This window comes from Strix aluco, chromosome 25, assembly GCF_031877795.1.
Source record: "Strix aluco isolate bStrAlu1 chromosome 25, bStrAlu1.hap1, whole genome shotgun sequence".
NCBI lineage: Eukaryota > Metazoa > Chordata > Aves > Strigiformes > Strigidae > Strix > Strix aluco.
The window spans coordinates 6,969,239-6,982,943 of record NC_133955.1 but is presented as its reverse complement, the minus strand read 5'-3'; the positions used below and the strand labels follow the sequence as shown (position 1 = coordinate 6,982,943).

Here is a 13,705-nt window from a genome sequence, read left to right as displayed (position 1 = left end):
GTTGAATTGATTTGTGAAAATCCCGCCGGCTCTCCATGGTGTGCTGCAGCCAGGATGCCACTGGAGCACCGGGATGAGGGTGCTGGCTCTGGAGCTGCCTTTGCACTTGGTCTCACATTAAGAGGGGATGTGCCAACTCCTGGACATACACTGCAGGGTGACCAGCACCCAGCCCCAGCATGAGAGAGAGGTACAGCACGTGCAGCCGCAGTTATAGAAAGACCAAACTCTGGTTCATGGGTGTAAACTTCTTATTTACATATTATAAAACTTTATACTTCATTAAAGGGGAATTGAATCCCTCACTGAAGGGCTCAGTGACAATGGTCAGGATCTCCCCTGTGCTCAGAGCCACACTATGAGCTTCTCCCCGGAGGGGACAGACACAGACGCACCTTCACAGCGAGGGCCGGGCTGGCTCCAGTTCCCCGATACTCTACAGAACACAGCAGCATTTCCAACAAGGTAGTAGCCAGGATCGCAGGTGTATGTTACAGACATTCCCGTGGTAAAAAATGCTTTGTCCTTGGCATTGTGATGTCCATTGGTGATCTCTGGAGGCATGGGGCAAGGTTGGACTGCGAGAGGGAGACAGAAAGACTTAACTCAGCGAGAGAGCAGCGTGCGAGGGGAAGGAGCTGCTGTGATGGCCATCGCAGGAACAGCTCTGCCTGCACACGCTGTTCCTGCCTGCACACGCTGTTCCTGCCTGCACACGCTGTTCCTGCCTGCAAGGAGCACCCACCAGGCAGGGCTACCCTTGGGGAAGCAGTGGGCACCCGCACTCACCCCTCTCGCAGACGAGCACCGGTGGATCCCAGGACCCCCCGGGCTGGCACTGGGCCTCGTAGGTGTTCTCTGAGGCGTAACCGGCGTCGCAGTCAAAATGAAGAGTCTCTCCAGCTTTGTAGGTGCTTTGCAGCCCATGGACCTTCCCGTTCTGCACCTCGGGGATCTCACAGCCGATTGCTGCGGGGAACATGGACAGCACCTTTAAACTTCAGCGCATGGGCCGGATCCTGCACGCACAGCCCCCTCCCTTCTCATCTCTGCCATGAGCCTGTCTGCGTTGTTCCTACAGGACATCCAGCACCCTTTCTGCCAGCCCCCCACCCATCAGTGGAGCACCCACCCACCCACCTTTGCAGCGGGGCAGGGGCCAGCTCCACGCCCCAGCCTCCGTGCAGTTGATGGACACGTTTCCAAACAGCTCGTAGCCATCCTTGCAGCCGTAGTACACGGTCGCTCCCGGGGAAAACTTGTTCAAGGACTGTCCGCTGTGCAGCCCGTTGGCAATGTTTGGTGGCCGAGGACATGTCACCTCTGGAGAGGGAAAAGAAGTTGCCCTGTGAGTCAGCTGTTTGCCATTCTGTGTGCTACTAGGACCATTTGGGTAATAGCAGGGTAATATCCTGAACTCTGCTTAGTCTTTGTTCCATTTGCTGGTCCAAAGTATTAGTTAACAAAAGGTACAGCAGCGCTAAGATTCCAATCACATTGTGGCTAGAGGAAATTACTAACAATAATGACATCCTGACCGGAGGACTCCCAGGCACATCATGGGATTGGGCAGAAGATGCACATGGACGGGGAAGCAGCAAGAGCGAGCAGCTGTGATTACTTCCTCTTCCAGGAGGAAGATGAAAACATTCCACATCTGACCAGAAGCAGAGTCACCGAAATCCCCCCAGGGCAGCAGATTCTGCCATCCCCGCAGCCCGCCTACGGCTCCTGAGTGTGCCAGGGAGGGGGTTACAGCCTCCGGCCACACGGCAGCTCAGCCCAGGGTTAACCTCCCCATCCCTCTCAGAGCCCAAGGCAGGGCAGGCTGCAGCCATCCCCACGTCCCTCCCCAGCTCGTTTCTTTGAAGCTGTTTCTGTCTCTAAGAGCCAAGCTGGCAGCACTTTGGTTTGAGAAGAGAAGCAAGGAGGACAGATTCATCCCAACTTTGGTTTCCCACCGAATTTGAGAGGACCAAAGAGGGAGCTTCCCCCCGTGGCTGTCACCACTCGCACCGCACGCTGGGACACTTGCCCTTTTTGCACACTGGCAGAGGTGGGATCCATCCAAACTTAGCTTGGCACGTGCTTTTGCGGGAGCCCTGCAAGGTGTACCCTGAGTTGCACACAAAGCTTACGGTGTCCCCGGTCCTGTAGAAATAACGAGCGACGGATACTCTCTTCCCATGCCGGACACGTGGGAATGGGCAATAGGTGGCTGGAAAAGGGAGAGAAATAAAACATCGTTTACCTACACAGCTCTTAAGCTGTTCCTGCCCGTGCTGGTTGCTGTGTTGATGGTTTCCACACAGCCGGTTGATCCCTGAGCAGGGGAGTGAGGCGGAAGAACTGGGTGTCCAGGATTTTGTGTCAATCACCTGGTGAGGTCAAGAGCCTTCCATGGCCTTTCTGCATGCTTGTACCCCACAGGCTGGGACCATGCCCTGGGTCCGATCTGACCGGGGAAACATTGGCAGGACCACCCAGGACTGACCTAATGGCAGCCCAGGGGTCTGTGCTAGCAGGGGCACGCAGGGTGCGCAGCGTGGGCTGGGGGTGCCATGCGAAACCTCTGCTGTGCCTTACAAGGGACCCACCGTGAACCTGCTGGGGTGCTTCCAGGGGTGCTGGGGGTTGTCTGCAGAGGGAAAGGGAGAGGCAGAGGCAGACACGCAGAGAGGCAGGCAGACGTTCACAACTAAAACTGCAGGGAAGTACCTTTTTGTTCACCAGGCAAATATTTGCCCTAGATACAGAAACGTAGAAAGGAGGTAAAAGAGACGCCTCTCACTGATAATATCCTTTGAATTGCTGAGTAAAGGGCCACAGCTCTGTGCCTCTGCGCTGTTCAGGCACAGCCCATCGCGAGCTCCGAGGCTGGCTTTGCTGGAGAACCACAGCTCTCCAGCATCAAACAGCACATGAGCAATGACAGCTGCTTCCACAAGGCTGGGAACCGAATGCACGTACCTCAGCTGAACATACAGAAAACCAAGTATAATAGAAGAAAATATGACTTAACCTTTTTACAAAGTGTTAACTTAGTGATACTTCTTTTTTTTTTTTTAATTTATTTTTTTTTTAAAACATAACCCAGCCCTTTGCAGCCACTGATGCTTGACTCCCAGCCTGCCACTGAGCCACTGCAGCCAGCTAAGGCAGGGGCGTCAGCCTTTGGTCTCTCAAGATGCCAGTGAATAATGAACATGATTGAGGATAGAGGCTGAAGTCTTCTCCATACAGTACCAAGACACTTCTCAAACCTTGCCAGGGCAGCCAGGTCGCAGCACCTTACAGCTTACAGGACAGGAAGGGGTAAAAAAAACCACACTGCAGTGATGGGCCTTCTGTACGTTTTGGCTACCCTGTCCCAAACACACGGGCACACCGGGCTACCTGCCAGGCTTTCATGCCCTGCGGGCTTTCAGACCGAACATGCCAAACAGCACGGTCTTGTTTGCCATTTTACTCTCCTGCCTCATCTCAATGCATTCCTGTTTATCCCAGCAAATTTCAACTTGACAGAGCTCAAACACAATCTATTATTGGAACAAGCTCCTCGCCTCACTGCTGTAAGATGCTGTACCCATAACCAGTTTTACTTTGGCAGTTTAAACACATACGTTATGAGAAGCCAGGAAAGTTGTGAAAGACTCTCCACAGCCTTCCATAGAGAGGTTGTAGATCCCTTTCCCCTGGCCACTGAAGGGCACAGGGTGGCCCCGGTGCCGTCCCAGAGAGTCTTTTTCATTAGCAGAGGAGCTCAGAGGCTCTGTGATGCTCAGGGTCTGCCGTGCTGAGGTCCACCAGGGACCAGCACAGGGCTCTACCTGCCTCCACAGGGAAAAGCAAAAGGATCAGCGAGGAGAGGAGCAGAGATGAGGAAGAAGAGGGCCATGAGAGGAAGGCCCCAGTGGTGCAGACCTGCTGGTCCTCCTTACCTTGAGCCCCGGCCGTGGTGGCCAGGAGCAACGTGGAGCCGCCCAGGAGGCAGAGGGCGAAGGCGAGCACCATGCTCCGGTCCCCGGCGCAGACTGTGGCTCCCAGGGGGCTGTGGGAAGATAAAGGCACCCCAGTTCCCCCCACTGCCCCCCGTGTGCGGAAGGAGCTGCAGCTGCGGGGCTTCCCAGGGCCATGGGACAGGAACCTGTGGGCTCCCCCGCACAGGATGGGCACAGCCACCACCCCCGGGCAGGCTGCAGGTCCCACACGCTGCTTCTGCTGCTATTTTTGACAGGGGAGGATGGGCCCCTGGGACCACGGGGACCTGTGAGAGGGGTGGGTGCAGGCACAGAGGTGCTGTTAGCCAAACTGTGCCCTCGGTGGGGGGCATCCTCGGTTGGGGAAGTGACCCAGGCTCTGCCCCGAGTCCCCGGGTGATGACGGCAGCCCTTCCCACGCCGAAGGGGCATGGCTTGGTACCCGGGTACGGGAAGGGCAGAGCGGGACATTCCCTCCTCCCACACACATGGGACCAGCAGCAGTTGGGGACACGTCTGTCCCTCAGGGCCGTGGGTGCTAGGGCCAGGCAGTGCAGCCCTGCAGCCACGGACACGACCCCTCCTGACCCAACCCTGGCTGCTCTAGGACTCATCCAAGCTGGCCTCATCCCTTGCCGCTGGAAGAATAAAAATCCACAGACAAGATTTTTTGATGTAGGAACAGCCACAGGAACCTCACATAGCAGAGGCTGTTTTCTGAGCCAAAAACAAGCAGCAAAGTGTGCATTACTCAAGTCTTTTTATCCCTTTTATTGACAAAGATCCTCCAATATTTACAGACCCAACATTTATACTTCAGAATTGCACTTAATTGGTTACACTCAGATTATGAAGTAAAATTATGTACAACTCAATTACAAACACAGTAGATAAGTGCTCTTCAACACCCGTAAGCTACGTCACAGCATTCACAGTTTCTTCCATTTAGTTGCAGATTTTCCAAATGATTTTCCATTTGGTTGCGTTTTTTCCAAATGATTTAAGACCTAAATCAGTTCTTAAATCATTTGGAACAACCACTCTGGACTAGGCAGTAGGAATAATTGTGCTGGGATTAAAATAACGAAACCGAACACAACACTAAGCTATGAGGCTTTACATTTGTGTCTTGTTCTTCTAGTCACAAACGTGGCTTATGGTAAGAAATACATAAAAACAACCAGCAATCTGCAAGTGCTTGTTCTGCAAGACTGGCTTCCGAAAACAGTATCTGTCAGAGCCTCAGTGACAGCTGAGCAGGACAGTGCTCTGCGGGGAAGGGAGAACTTTGTGGGTCTATTTGGAACAGGGCTAACTTGTTGATGGAAATGGCTATTTGTGGTCTTCCCTCTCATTAGATGCATGTTCCTGTTAACAGGAAAGCACTGTGAAAATGCAGAAACAAAAAGCATGTAGTAGACACATTTCGAACACTTCTCAATCCCAACTGCGCGTCATGAGAAGCTCACAGATGGGCGATTCACCTCTGCGTCAGGCAAAACACCAAACCTCAAAATCTTGCTTTACCAGCAGCTAAAAGTCCTGATGTCTCAAGCTGGATTCAGGCTCAACAAGCTTAAATTCCATCACAGTTTTGTTTCCCTTATAAACAGGATTCCCAGGAAACCTTCAAATCTTTACCTCATTTTACGAGATGCTACATACCTCTTCTGCTTATTAAGTGATCATTTAGCGAGGCTGAGTTAAAGCCAGGAAAGGACACCAACACCACAACATGGGCTTTCTATCAGCCAGACAAATCAAGGGAACTTTTGCCTGTTTCTTTGGTTTAAATAAGGTGACAGAGGTCCTGTCATTGGAGCTGTCCCTGTGGCACTGCCAAAGCCTGGCTCGAGTTGAGGACAGCACGCTTCCTCGCTCACCTCTATCCACCCTCGCAAACTGTTCTCAGCACAACAACCGGCTGGGTCAGGTTAGACAGATGAAAACAAAGTGCACAAAAGGTGGTGTGGGGTTTGTGTCCTGTTCCCCATGGAGGAATAAATTAAGGCTCTGGCTTGATGTGCATCTGCGCCTACTGTGGGTGCAGCGTCAGAGCAGCAGTCGCCCTGTGCAGCCGCCCGCCCGCCCTGCTGCGAGCGGAGCAAGAGCCCAAAAACCCGCGTTCGCTCCCCAGCGCCACAGCAGCCCCGGGGCACCCTGGGGCTGAGCTGGCACCCGGCCGACCCGTGGTGGGAGCCAGCACAGTCAGAGTGCACTGCACCCCCAGAAAAAGCCTTTTAAGTGCAAAGCCAGACAGCAATTCCCTGCTTCGGAGTCGCCCCAGGCAGGCGGCGTTTGAGCAGAAAGTGAAAAGGTTCACACGCAGCAACTTTCTGATGTTTGGTGGCATCTGCCACGACACCTGCAAGTTCTGCATTCGGCCCGGACACCACCTGCCCGCAGATGAGCTCCGCTGCCTCCAAGCACCCACCCAGCTGCGCTCCCCCGGGGCTTTCAGCCCACCGAAAGCTTCAGCACTTCGGGAGAAGCATTGAGTCACCGCAGAGACAAGAAGGGTGTTTCCGCAAGGTACTTGCGGAAAAGCCTCGACGTGACACAAAGACAGTGCCAGGGCAGAGACCTTCAGCTGAAGTTTAAAACTAATTTTAGTACATACAGGAAGAGTCAGAATAGTAGTTCTTTGTAATAAGACATTTTTTTCTCTCTGGTAAAATTACTGATCTGTAAGGATTGCTATTTGCACAAGGGTTCAGACTCACCCTGAAGTACAACTGCGCTTTTATATGAACATTTTCAATGCTTTCAGTACTCACAAATTATACCTGACTTATTTGTATCAAACAATTTTTTTAAGTAGGTATCACTCACATGAAGACATTCACCATTAATCCTCTTGGCAGCGGCAGCACTTTCCACCTCAGAACACTTAAGAAACCCCTGAATCCCGATTAGGACCAGGCACAACGTGACCTTAGCAGGGCTCAGAAACAGCATGTGGAGGTACCCAAAGCGCAGGATTTTCTTGAGCCTCCTCTATTTTAGCGTGAAGGTCTTTGGCATCATTGCGACTTAACGTGGGGATAACAGCGCTCGGGTTCTGAAGAGTGTTTGCAGCTGGGTGGCAGAGATCCTCCCAGCCCGGCCCGGCCCCACGCTCGAGCTGCTGCGTCCAAAAGCGTGAGCGCAGTCCCGGGCAGCGGCACGGAGCATCGGGGCTTCGTCATCCCGGGGCTGTTGGTTGCTGCTTCGAAGCCAGTTTCACAGGAGAGAAAAGCAGGGCACTGGGATGGGCGTGATCAAGTCCAACACATCTACAGCTGCCTCCCCGCTGTGCCTGTTCCCTAAGCTAGATGTTCATAATCAGCAGTGCCAGGAGGAGGGGGAAGATTCCTACCGGAGACAGATAAGAAGCTTCAGTCTTTACTCCAAACATATTCAACTATCTTTTCCCTCCCTGGTCCCCTTTACCTTCCCCCCTTTTTCACAGCATGATCTTAAAGTAACAATATAAATATGAGAACAGATGGTAGCAGAAGGCTTTTAAGCCTATGTCAAGCAGAACAAACAGGAGACAATTACATAAAGACAGGCAAGAGCACGGTACAGGGCTTCAGGAATCTGTATTACTTACCAACAGTGATCATGGTCGCTGCACCTGAAAAGGAAGCGAGCCAAACGTGAAACTTGGCGCCCGTTCAGCACGGTAATTCATCAGACTACACCACGTGCAGTATCTCGAACCAGAGCCAATGCACATGGAACACAATTCAAGCAACACACAGAACAGGACCCCTGCGTAGCCCAACTCCACAGATGTTTTACCTGTTAAAACCCAGATGTATTTACCAGGATACATTTCCGCTACCCCACAAGTCCACGCCGCAACCTAATCATGCTCGTTTGGCACGAGATTTTGGCTGAAGCTGTTGCAGGAAGCATCAAAGGCTTACACCTTAGCAGAATTATCTGATTTGAGGATTCACAGAGGAAGGAGAAGATAGGTATTTTGAAGACAGAGAGGGGGCAGCAAGACAGTCACAGGAGATAATCACCTCTGCATTCAGGAGCGGGCTTGCTCCAGACTCCCCTGTATTGGTCTGCTGCAATACACTGGAGAAAGGCCGCTCCAGCAAGGGTGAAGCCATCCTTGCATTTATAAGCTACAACAGAGCCGTGGACAAAGACTCTGCCCTTCGTGCCATTGTGCATCCCATTGTCAGTCGTTGGGGGCTCTTCACAGAGAACGTCAGGGAGCTGTTCTGTAGGAGGAACCACTCGTTTGCATTCAGGAGTAGGCTTGCTCCAGACCCCACGGTCTTGATGATCTACCGTACAGCGAATAGAGGCCACTCCAGCAAGGGTGAAGCCATCCTTGCATTTATAAACCACGACAGAGCCGTGGACAAAGGCTCTGCCCTTCGTGCCATTGTGCATCCCATTGTCGATCGTGGGGGGCTCTTCACAGAGAACGTCAGGGAGCTGTCCTACAGGGGGGACATCAGCGAGAGCATCTGAGTACTTCTCCTAACTGAGGAGGTGAAGAGCTGTATGGGGAGGAGGAGGTACAGCCAAACACCACCCATCTAGCAGCAACTGAAAAGACTTTGAGCTTCCTTGCTTGGCACTCACCTCAGTTATGGCCATTAGCCACAACTCCAGGATCACACCCCATGACATAAGCCACTGAAGTACGTAATTAGGCCAGAAGAAATGTTTCAGCCATTTCTAGCTTCACATAACACTATACACTGACTTTGTAACACCTGGTTTCAGTGTTGTACCAAATGGAGTGGACAGAGTTCTAATATCCAATTATTTTCCTCTTTCCCTGGTAACTAGAGAAAGAAAACTTCCTTCCTGTGACTGTTTTTTTTTTTCTATAATTTCTGCTCTTCCCTTGCTCCTTCCACTTTGCCAGCATAATTTCTGAATTGTATGAGACTATTGCACCTAAGACCCCACAGCATGAGTTAGTATTGAAATCGTGAATTTTACAGCTGATTGATTTAAAAAGCAAGAGCAGCCCAAGCCCACCAGCAAGGCAGCTACACCAGTGCAGTTCCAACTATTATCTTAATGGCTCTGTGCATGGATTTTCCCCTCTTACTTTCACAGTAGGGAGATGCTGTATCCCAATCTACTCCATTTCCTGATACCACACACTTGGCAGAAGATGACCCCTTTAATTCAAACCTAAAGAAAGAGAAGAAGTTTAGTACTTTCCAGAAGAGAACCCAGAAAGGGTTCTTCCCCACCTCCCACCACTGCATGCAGGCAAGTTATTAACCAGAAGTTGCCCCTGCTATGAAATGGGATCTGCCCACATCACCATCACTAAATAAGGGCACTGGTAAGAGCTAATTGGAGCAGTTCACTGCATTACCAAGCACACGCATGTTGCCACCTGCTCATCCCACTGAAGACATAATATACGATGTCACTGGAGCCTTGCACAGGGAAGCTGGGGGGTGGATGCTACTGCCCGCGATCCCCATCTTCTGACCCCTGAGTTGGTCCCTTTTAAGCAGCAATCCACTCACCCAGGATGACAGGTGAATGTCACAACTGTCTCAAAGAGGAAATTGTCTGCGATCACATCCCCGTTCTTTATGGTGGGAGGAGAACATCGCTGTCCTGGAGGAAGAGAAAGCAGCGCAGGAATTACTTACGGGCGTGACCCAAATTTCAGAGGAATATCTCAGGTGTGTACAGATCACTTGCACAGTCAAGACAAAGGAGGAACAGAGATACTCACGTATACAGAAGTCTGGGTCTGCAGACCAGGTTTTATCACTCAGACAAGTGACAACAGAGGACCTTCCACTTGCTGCAGCGTAACCGGGTTTACACCGATAGCTCAGCTTAGTTCCAGCAAGAGAGCTGTCACCCACAGCGCTTGTTAACTCGGCGAAAGGGAAGCGTGGAGCAGGGCCGCAGAGGACTAACAATTGGAGAGAAAAGGAAGGTGGGTTACAGAAAAGTACCCAAAGGGTCTGCAATAACAATAGCCAACTGCATGTATTGCAGCACACAACATTTTAACCTGTTTTAACGTCAGCGTCTGGGATACAGTTTGCAGCCAACTTATTCAGCAAAGAGCAGCATATATCACAGTTTGCTTCACCAGAGAAAAGATGGAGATTGGGTAACATCTCTGGGGCTGAGATGCTCCATCACTGACCACCAACCCAGCCTGCAGAGCCTCGATTCAGCTCAGCTTAGAAGCCAAATGTCCCCAACAGGTCTGGAAGCTGGAGAAGCAAGTCTGTCAGGTGTAGAAGGAAATGTCATCCCTCTTTTCAGTGCACTTTTGGTTCATTTGCTGCTCACAAATAAATTGCTTTAGGTCTAAATATATAACTGACCTGGGCTGTCACGCTGAGGACCCAAGCCAACACGCCCTGCCAGGGCATGGCTCCAAGCACACAAGGTTCTGAATCTGACCTGCTCAAAAGCCTCAGACCTACTTCACTGCAATTTCTCAGGGAAATAAATGAATTTGTTTGTACTCACTTGGGTCACACATTGGCAGAGGTGGCTTCCAGCTATTGTCAGCTTCACAAGTGACTACATAACTACCATTCAATAAATGACCAGGATCACACTCAAAGGTCACTGTATTCTTATACGTGTACTCAGTGCCAAAGCCAGATGACTTTTTTCCATTTTTCACTTCTGGATTTTTACAACTGACCACTGGAAGTGAAGATAAGACAATAAGAATATTTATCACAAGAATAAAAAGCCCTGCAGTGACACCAGAGGTATCACACGAGAAGCTCAGTAAGAGAACTGCAGTCCTTTTCCCTTTGAGAGAGGCAGGTCCCCAGTGGGGTGCAGGTAGTCTGTGAACAGAGACATCATTAAGAAAATGCACATGCGAGAGCTTCATTTTTCATTTGCAGGAAGCCCTGGGCATGGGCGGGGAGAGGGAGGCTTTCTGTGGGCTGAAGAATCCATTAAACCAAGCCCTGCCTCTGACCACGACTTGAGAGACCACTGCATTATGGTCTCTGGGAATCCTTTTAGACTCAAATCAACCTTCTCATGTTTGGCAGCCCATCAGGAAAGTACAGATCGGGAGAGGAATGAGAAACAAAGTCAAAAGAATAAGGAGAGAGAGAAAGCATTTACCTTTGCATTCAGGGGCTGGACCGCTCCACATTCCATTGAGGTTATCATCCGCCGCACAGTGAATTGTGGAATCTCCAATAAGAGAAAAACCTTTGTTACAGCTGTAGGTTACAGCCATGCCAAAGACGAAGTCTCTGTTCCCATCAGTGAGCTGCCCATTCTCGATTACAGGAGGTGCTAAACAGGGAATCTCTGCATGGGAAAGCGACAGCAAGAAAATGCAAGAACATGTCCATTGAATAGGAAACTGAGGTCTAGCTACTGAAAAAAAAAAAAACAAACAAAACCCACCAACAAAAAATCCCAAACCAACAAACTCACCCAAACAAAACAAAAAAAAAAGCCAAATGAAAAACAGGGAAGCAGCCCTAAAGCAATCATCTCAACCTAAGGTCTTGAATGCATCTTTAAATTCTGAATGTTTTCCAGGGTTTTTTTAAATGGATAAATGGTAAAATGGCAAAACAGCATCTATTGTCCAAGAGGAGGCACTACAGAAGAGGCCTCACCAAGCAGTTTGAGACCCTCACCAGCTGGTGATGGCATTTCCTACCTTCGCTGTACTACCAAGGATAAGGCCAGAATACTGATTATAGCAGCAAACCATCTCAACTGTCCCCAGGGGACGGTCAGGCCCATCCCACAGGATGGTAAAAAAGCCCAAATAGCACCAACAAAACTCTTAGCATTTATCTCTCCTTTGAAAACTGAGATTTTTGGATGTGCAGTCATGTCTGAAGGCATCCCAGTCCCGCCCAAGCGCAGCTCTTGATAAACAATTCAGCAACGGCTGCCTGACGGAGAACGCGACACGAGTGCTGCAGCGTCCGCGCCAGCCTGGCAGAGCCTCGCTGCGTGGCTGCGCTGGGCGATACCCACAAACAGCCTCGGGAGCTGCTGTTCTCACAGACCTGACACCAACACCCACAGATCCTCCTTTGCATTTCATTTTCATTCCCAGCTCCACCCAGAGCGTGTGTTTGGAGCTAAGGAGTCAATCGCATTAAAGGCTGATATAATTTGCATTAGGTGCCAAGAAGAGAATATCCAGCTGCGGTTCCCCAAACTACCAGATATATTGCAATAGCTTCGAGGAAGAGATGTACACAAAACATTTAAGATGTGCTTACTCTCACAGTATGGATCTGCATTCCAAAAAACTTCATTGCCTCTAAGTACACATTGCGCAGATTCCTTCCCAACTAATCGGTACCTACGGAAAGGTTGAAATCTCTTTTAAAAAAAATTTAAAAACTGGAGAAATTCAGAAAGTTGTACAGTTTCTAATGGTATTCTTTGGAGGAGCTGAACCCTAGGGGAAAGTCAGCTAGCCCTCCTATAAAATACAATTTTCTTAATACTTAAAGAAATACAATATATGATGCAGTTAGAGGAAACTTAATACTCGCCGTGGGTGGACAGAAGCTCCCAGGACCGTGAGTAAGACGGCACCCCCACCCTGAGGCTGTGCGGTGGTAGATCCAGACTTATTTTCTGAGCTGGGTGTCACTGACGTACCATAACCACTCTCTTCCCCTCTCACCCTGCTCCCAGCACCCCCAGGACACTGCAGCCCCCTTTCCCTGAGACCCCTTAGCTAAGACAGGGACAGCTGAACCCATTGCACAACAGAAAATGCTGAATTACTAACCCAGCACCCACAGGAAAGGAACAAAATTCTTTGCAAAGCAGTGGAAAAGCAGTCTGCAAAGACCATGCTCTCACGCCCAGGAGATAACCAGTTGTGACAGCAGGATAGAGCCTGACCCCTGCGGCTCCCCGCTCCCAACACCCCCCACCATGCCAAGGAAACAGCCCCCAGCTGTGAAAAGCCTGGGCCCAGGCTTACCCGACGTTACAGGTGTAGGTTATTGTTGCCCCAAACAGCAGGTCGGTGGTGTAGTTGAAGCTGCCATTCGGGATGTCCGGTGGACCACACGACTTTCCTGGAAGGGCAAGTGAGCAGCATTAGCTTTATTTTATAGCATGATAGTGAAACACAGGTGACAGTGCTGTTCAGTGTCATTATGGACTAATTAACCATTTATCGGGCACCTAACTTCCCTCATGAGCAAGTACCAGCACTTTCAGAAAAGATACAAGATCCACATTAACTTCTGAGGAACTGAAAGTTAAAATGCAAATAAAAAGCAAGTAGCAGTCCAAATAAAACTAAGGATAAAAAAGAAAAGCCGAGGTTTATATGCTTACTGAGAAAAGAAACTGATAAAGACCCCAGTGGGCCCAGGGCAGAGGTCTTGGTCCATGGGGAAAGGAGAGTACGAAGGAGAAGGGGACAAGGAGGGACCCGCTGACGGCCCTGGGGCCAGTACAGGTGGGTTGCCACCAGGACAACTGCCCCCGCCCCCAGCCCTTCCCACACTGTACCTTGTTTCTGTGCAAACATATTACAGCATTTACACTCTGTCACCAGATGGTAAAGTAATTAAGAAGGGCAGAGGTCATCTCCCAGAGATTAGCATGTCTAAGGGGGAAGGGCAACCCCCGGCAGGCAGGCAAGGGGGCTCTTCTCAACTGCCCTAAAAACAGTAACGGGGGGAGCACCCTTCCCAACGGCGCTGAGCCCTGAGTGGGGTTGGGGTGCAGCAGGGGATGACACAGCCCCC

General features: G+C 50.6%; 1 protein-coding gene across 1 annotated transcript in view; it reads right to left on the bottom strand.

The window, feature by feature from the left end:
• CR1 (complement C3b/C4b receptor 1 (Knops blood group)) overlaps nucleotides 1-13,705 on the bottom strand; it is a 99,538-nt gene that overhangs the window by 46,699 nt on the left and 39,134 nt on the right. Inside the window, 19 exon segments of the mRNA XM_074850317.1 lie at nucleotides 396-578; nucleotides 790-969; nucleotides 1,141-1,323; nucleotides 2,036-2,218; nucleotides 3,942-4,224; nucleotides 4,313-4,618; nucleotides 5,757-5,882; nucleotides 6,020-6,198; nucleotides 6,306-6,460; nucleotides 7,413-7,437; nucleotides 7,576-7,599; nucleotides 7,997-8,428; nucleotides 9,052-9,137; nucleotides 9,485-9,578; nucleotides 9,700-9,885; nucleotides 10,458-10,640; nucleotides 11,079-11,270; nucleotides 12,209-12,291; nucleotides 12,928-13,024. Of these exon segments, the coding sequence (XP_074706418.1) occupies nucleotides 396-578; nucleotides 790-969; nucleotides 1,141-1,323; nucleotides 2,036-2,218; nucleotides 3,942-4,224; nucleotides 4,313-4,618; nucleotides 5,757-5,882; nucleotides 6,020-6,198; nucleotides 6,306-6,460; nucleotides 7,413-7,437; nucleotides 7,576-7,599; nucleotides 7,997-8,428; nucleotides 9,052-9,137; nucleotides 9,485-9,578; nucleotides 9,700-9,885; nucleotides 10,458-10,640; nucleotides 11,079-11,270; nucleotides 12,209-12,291; nucleotides 12,928-13,024 (3,180 nt within the window).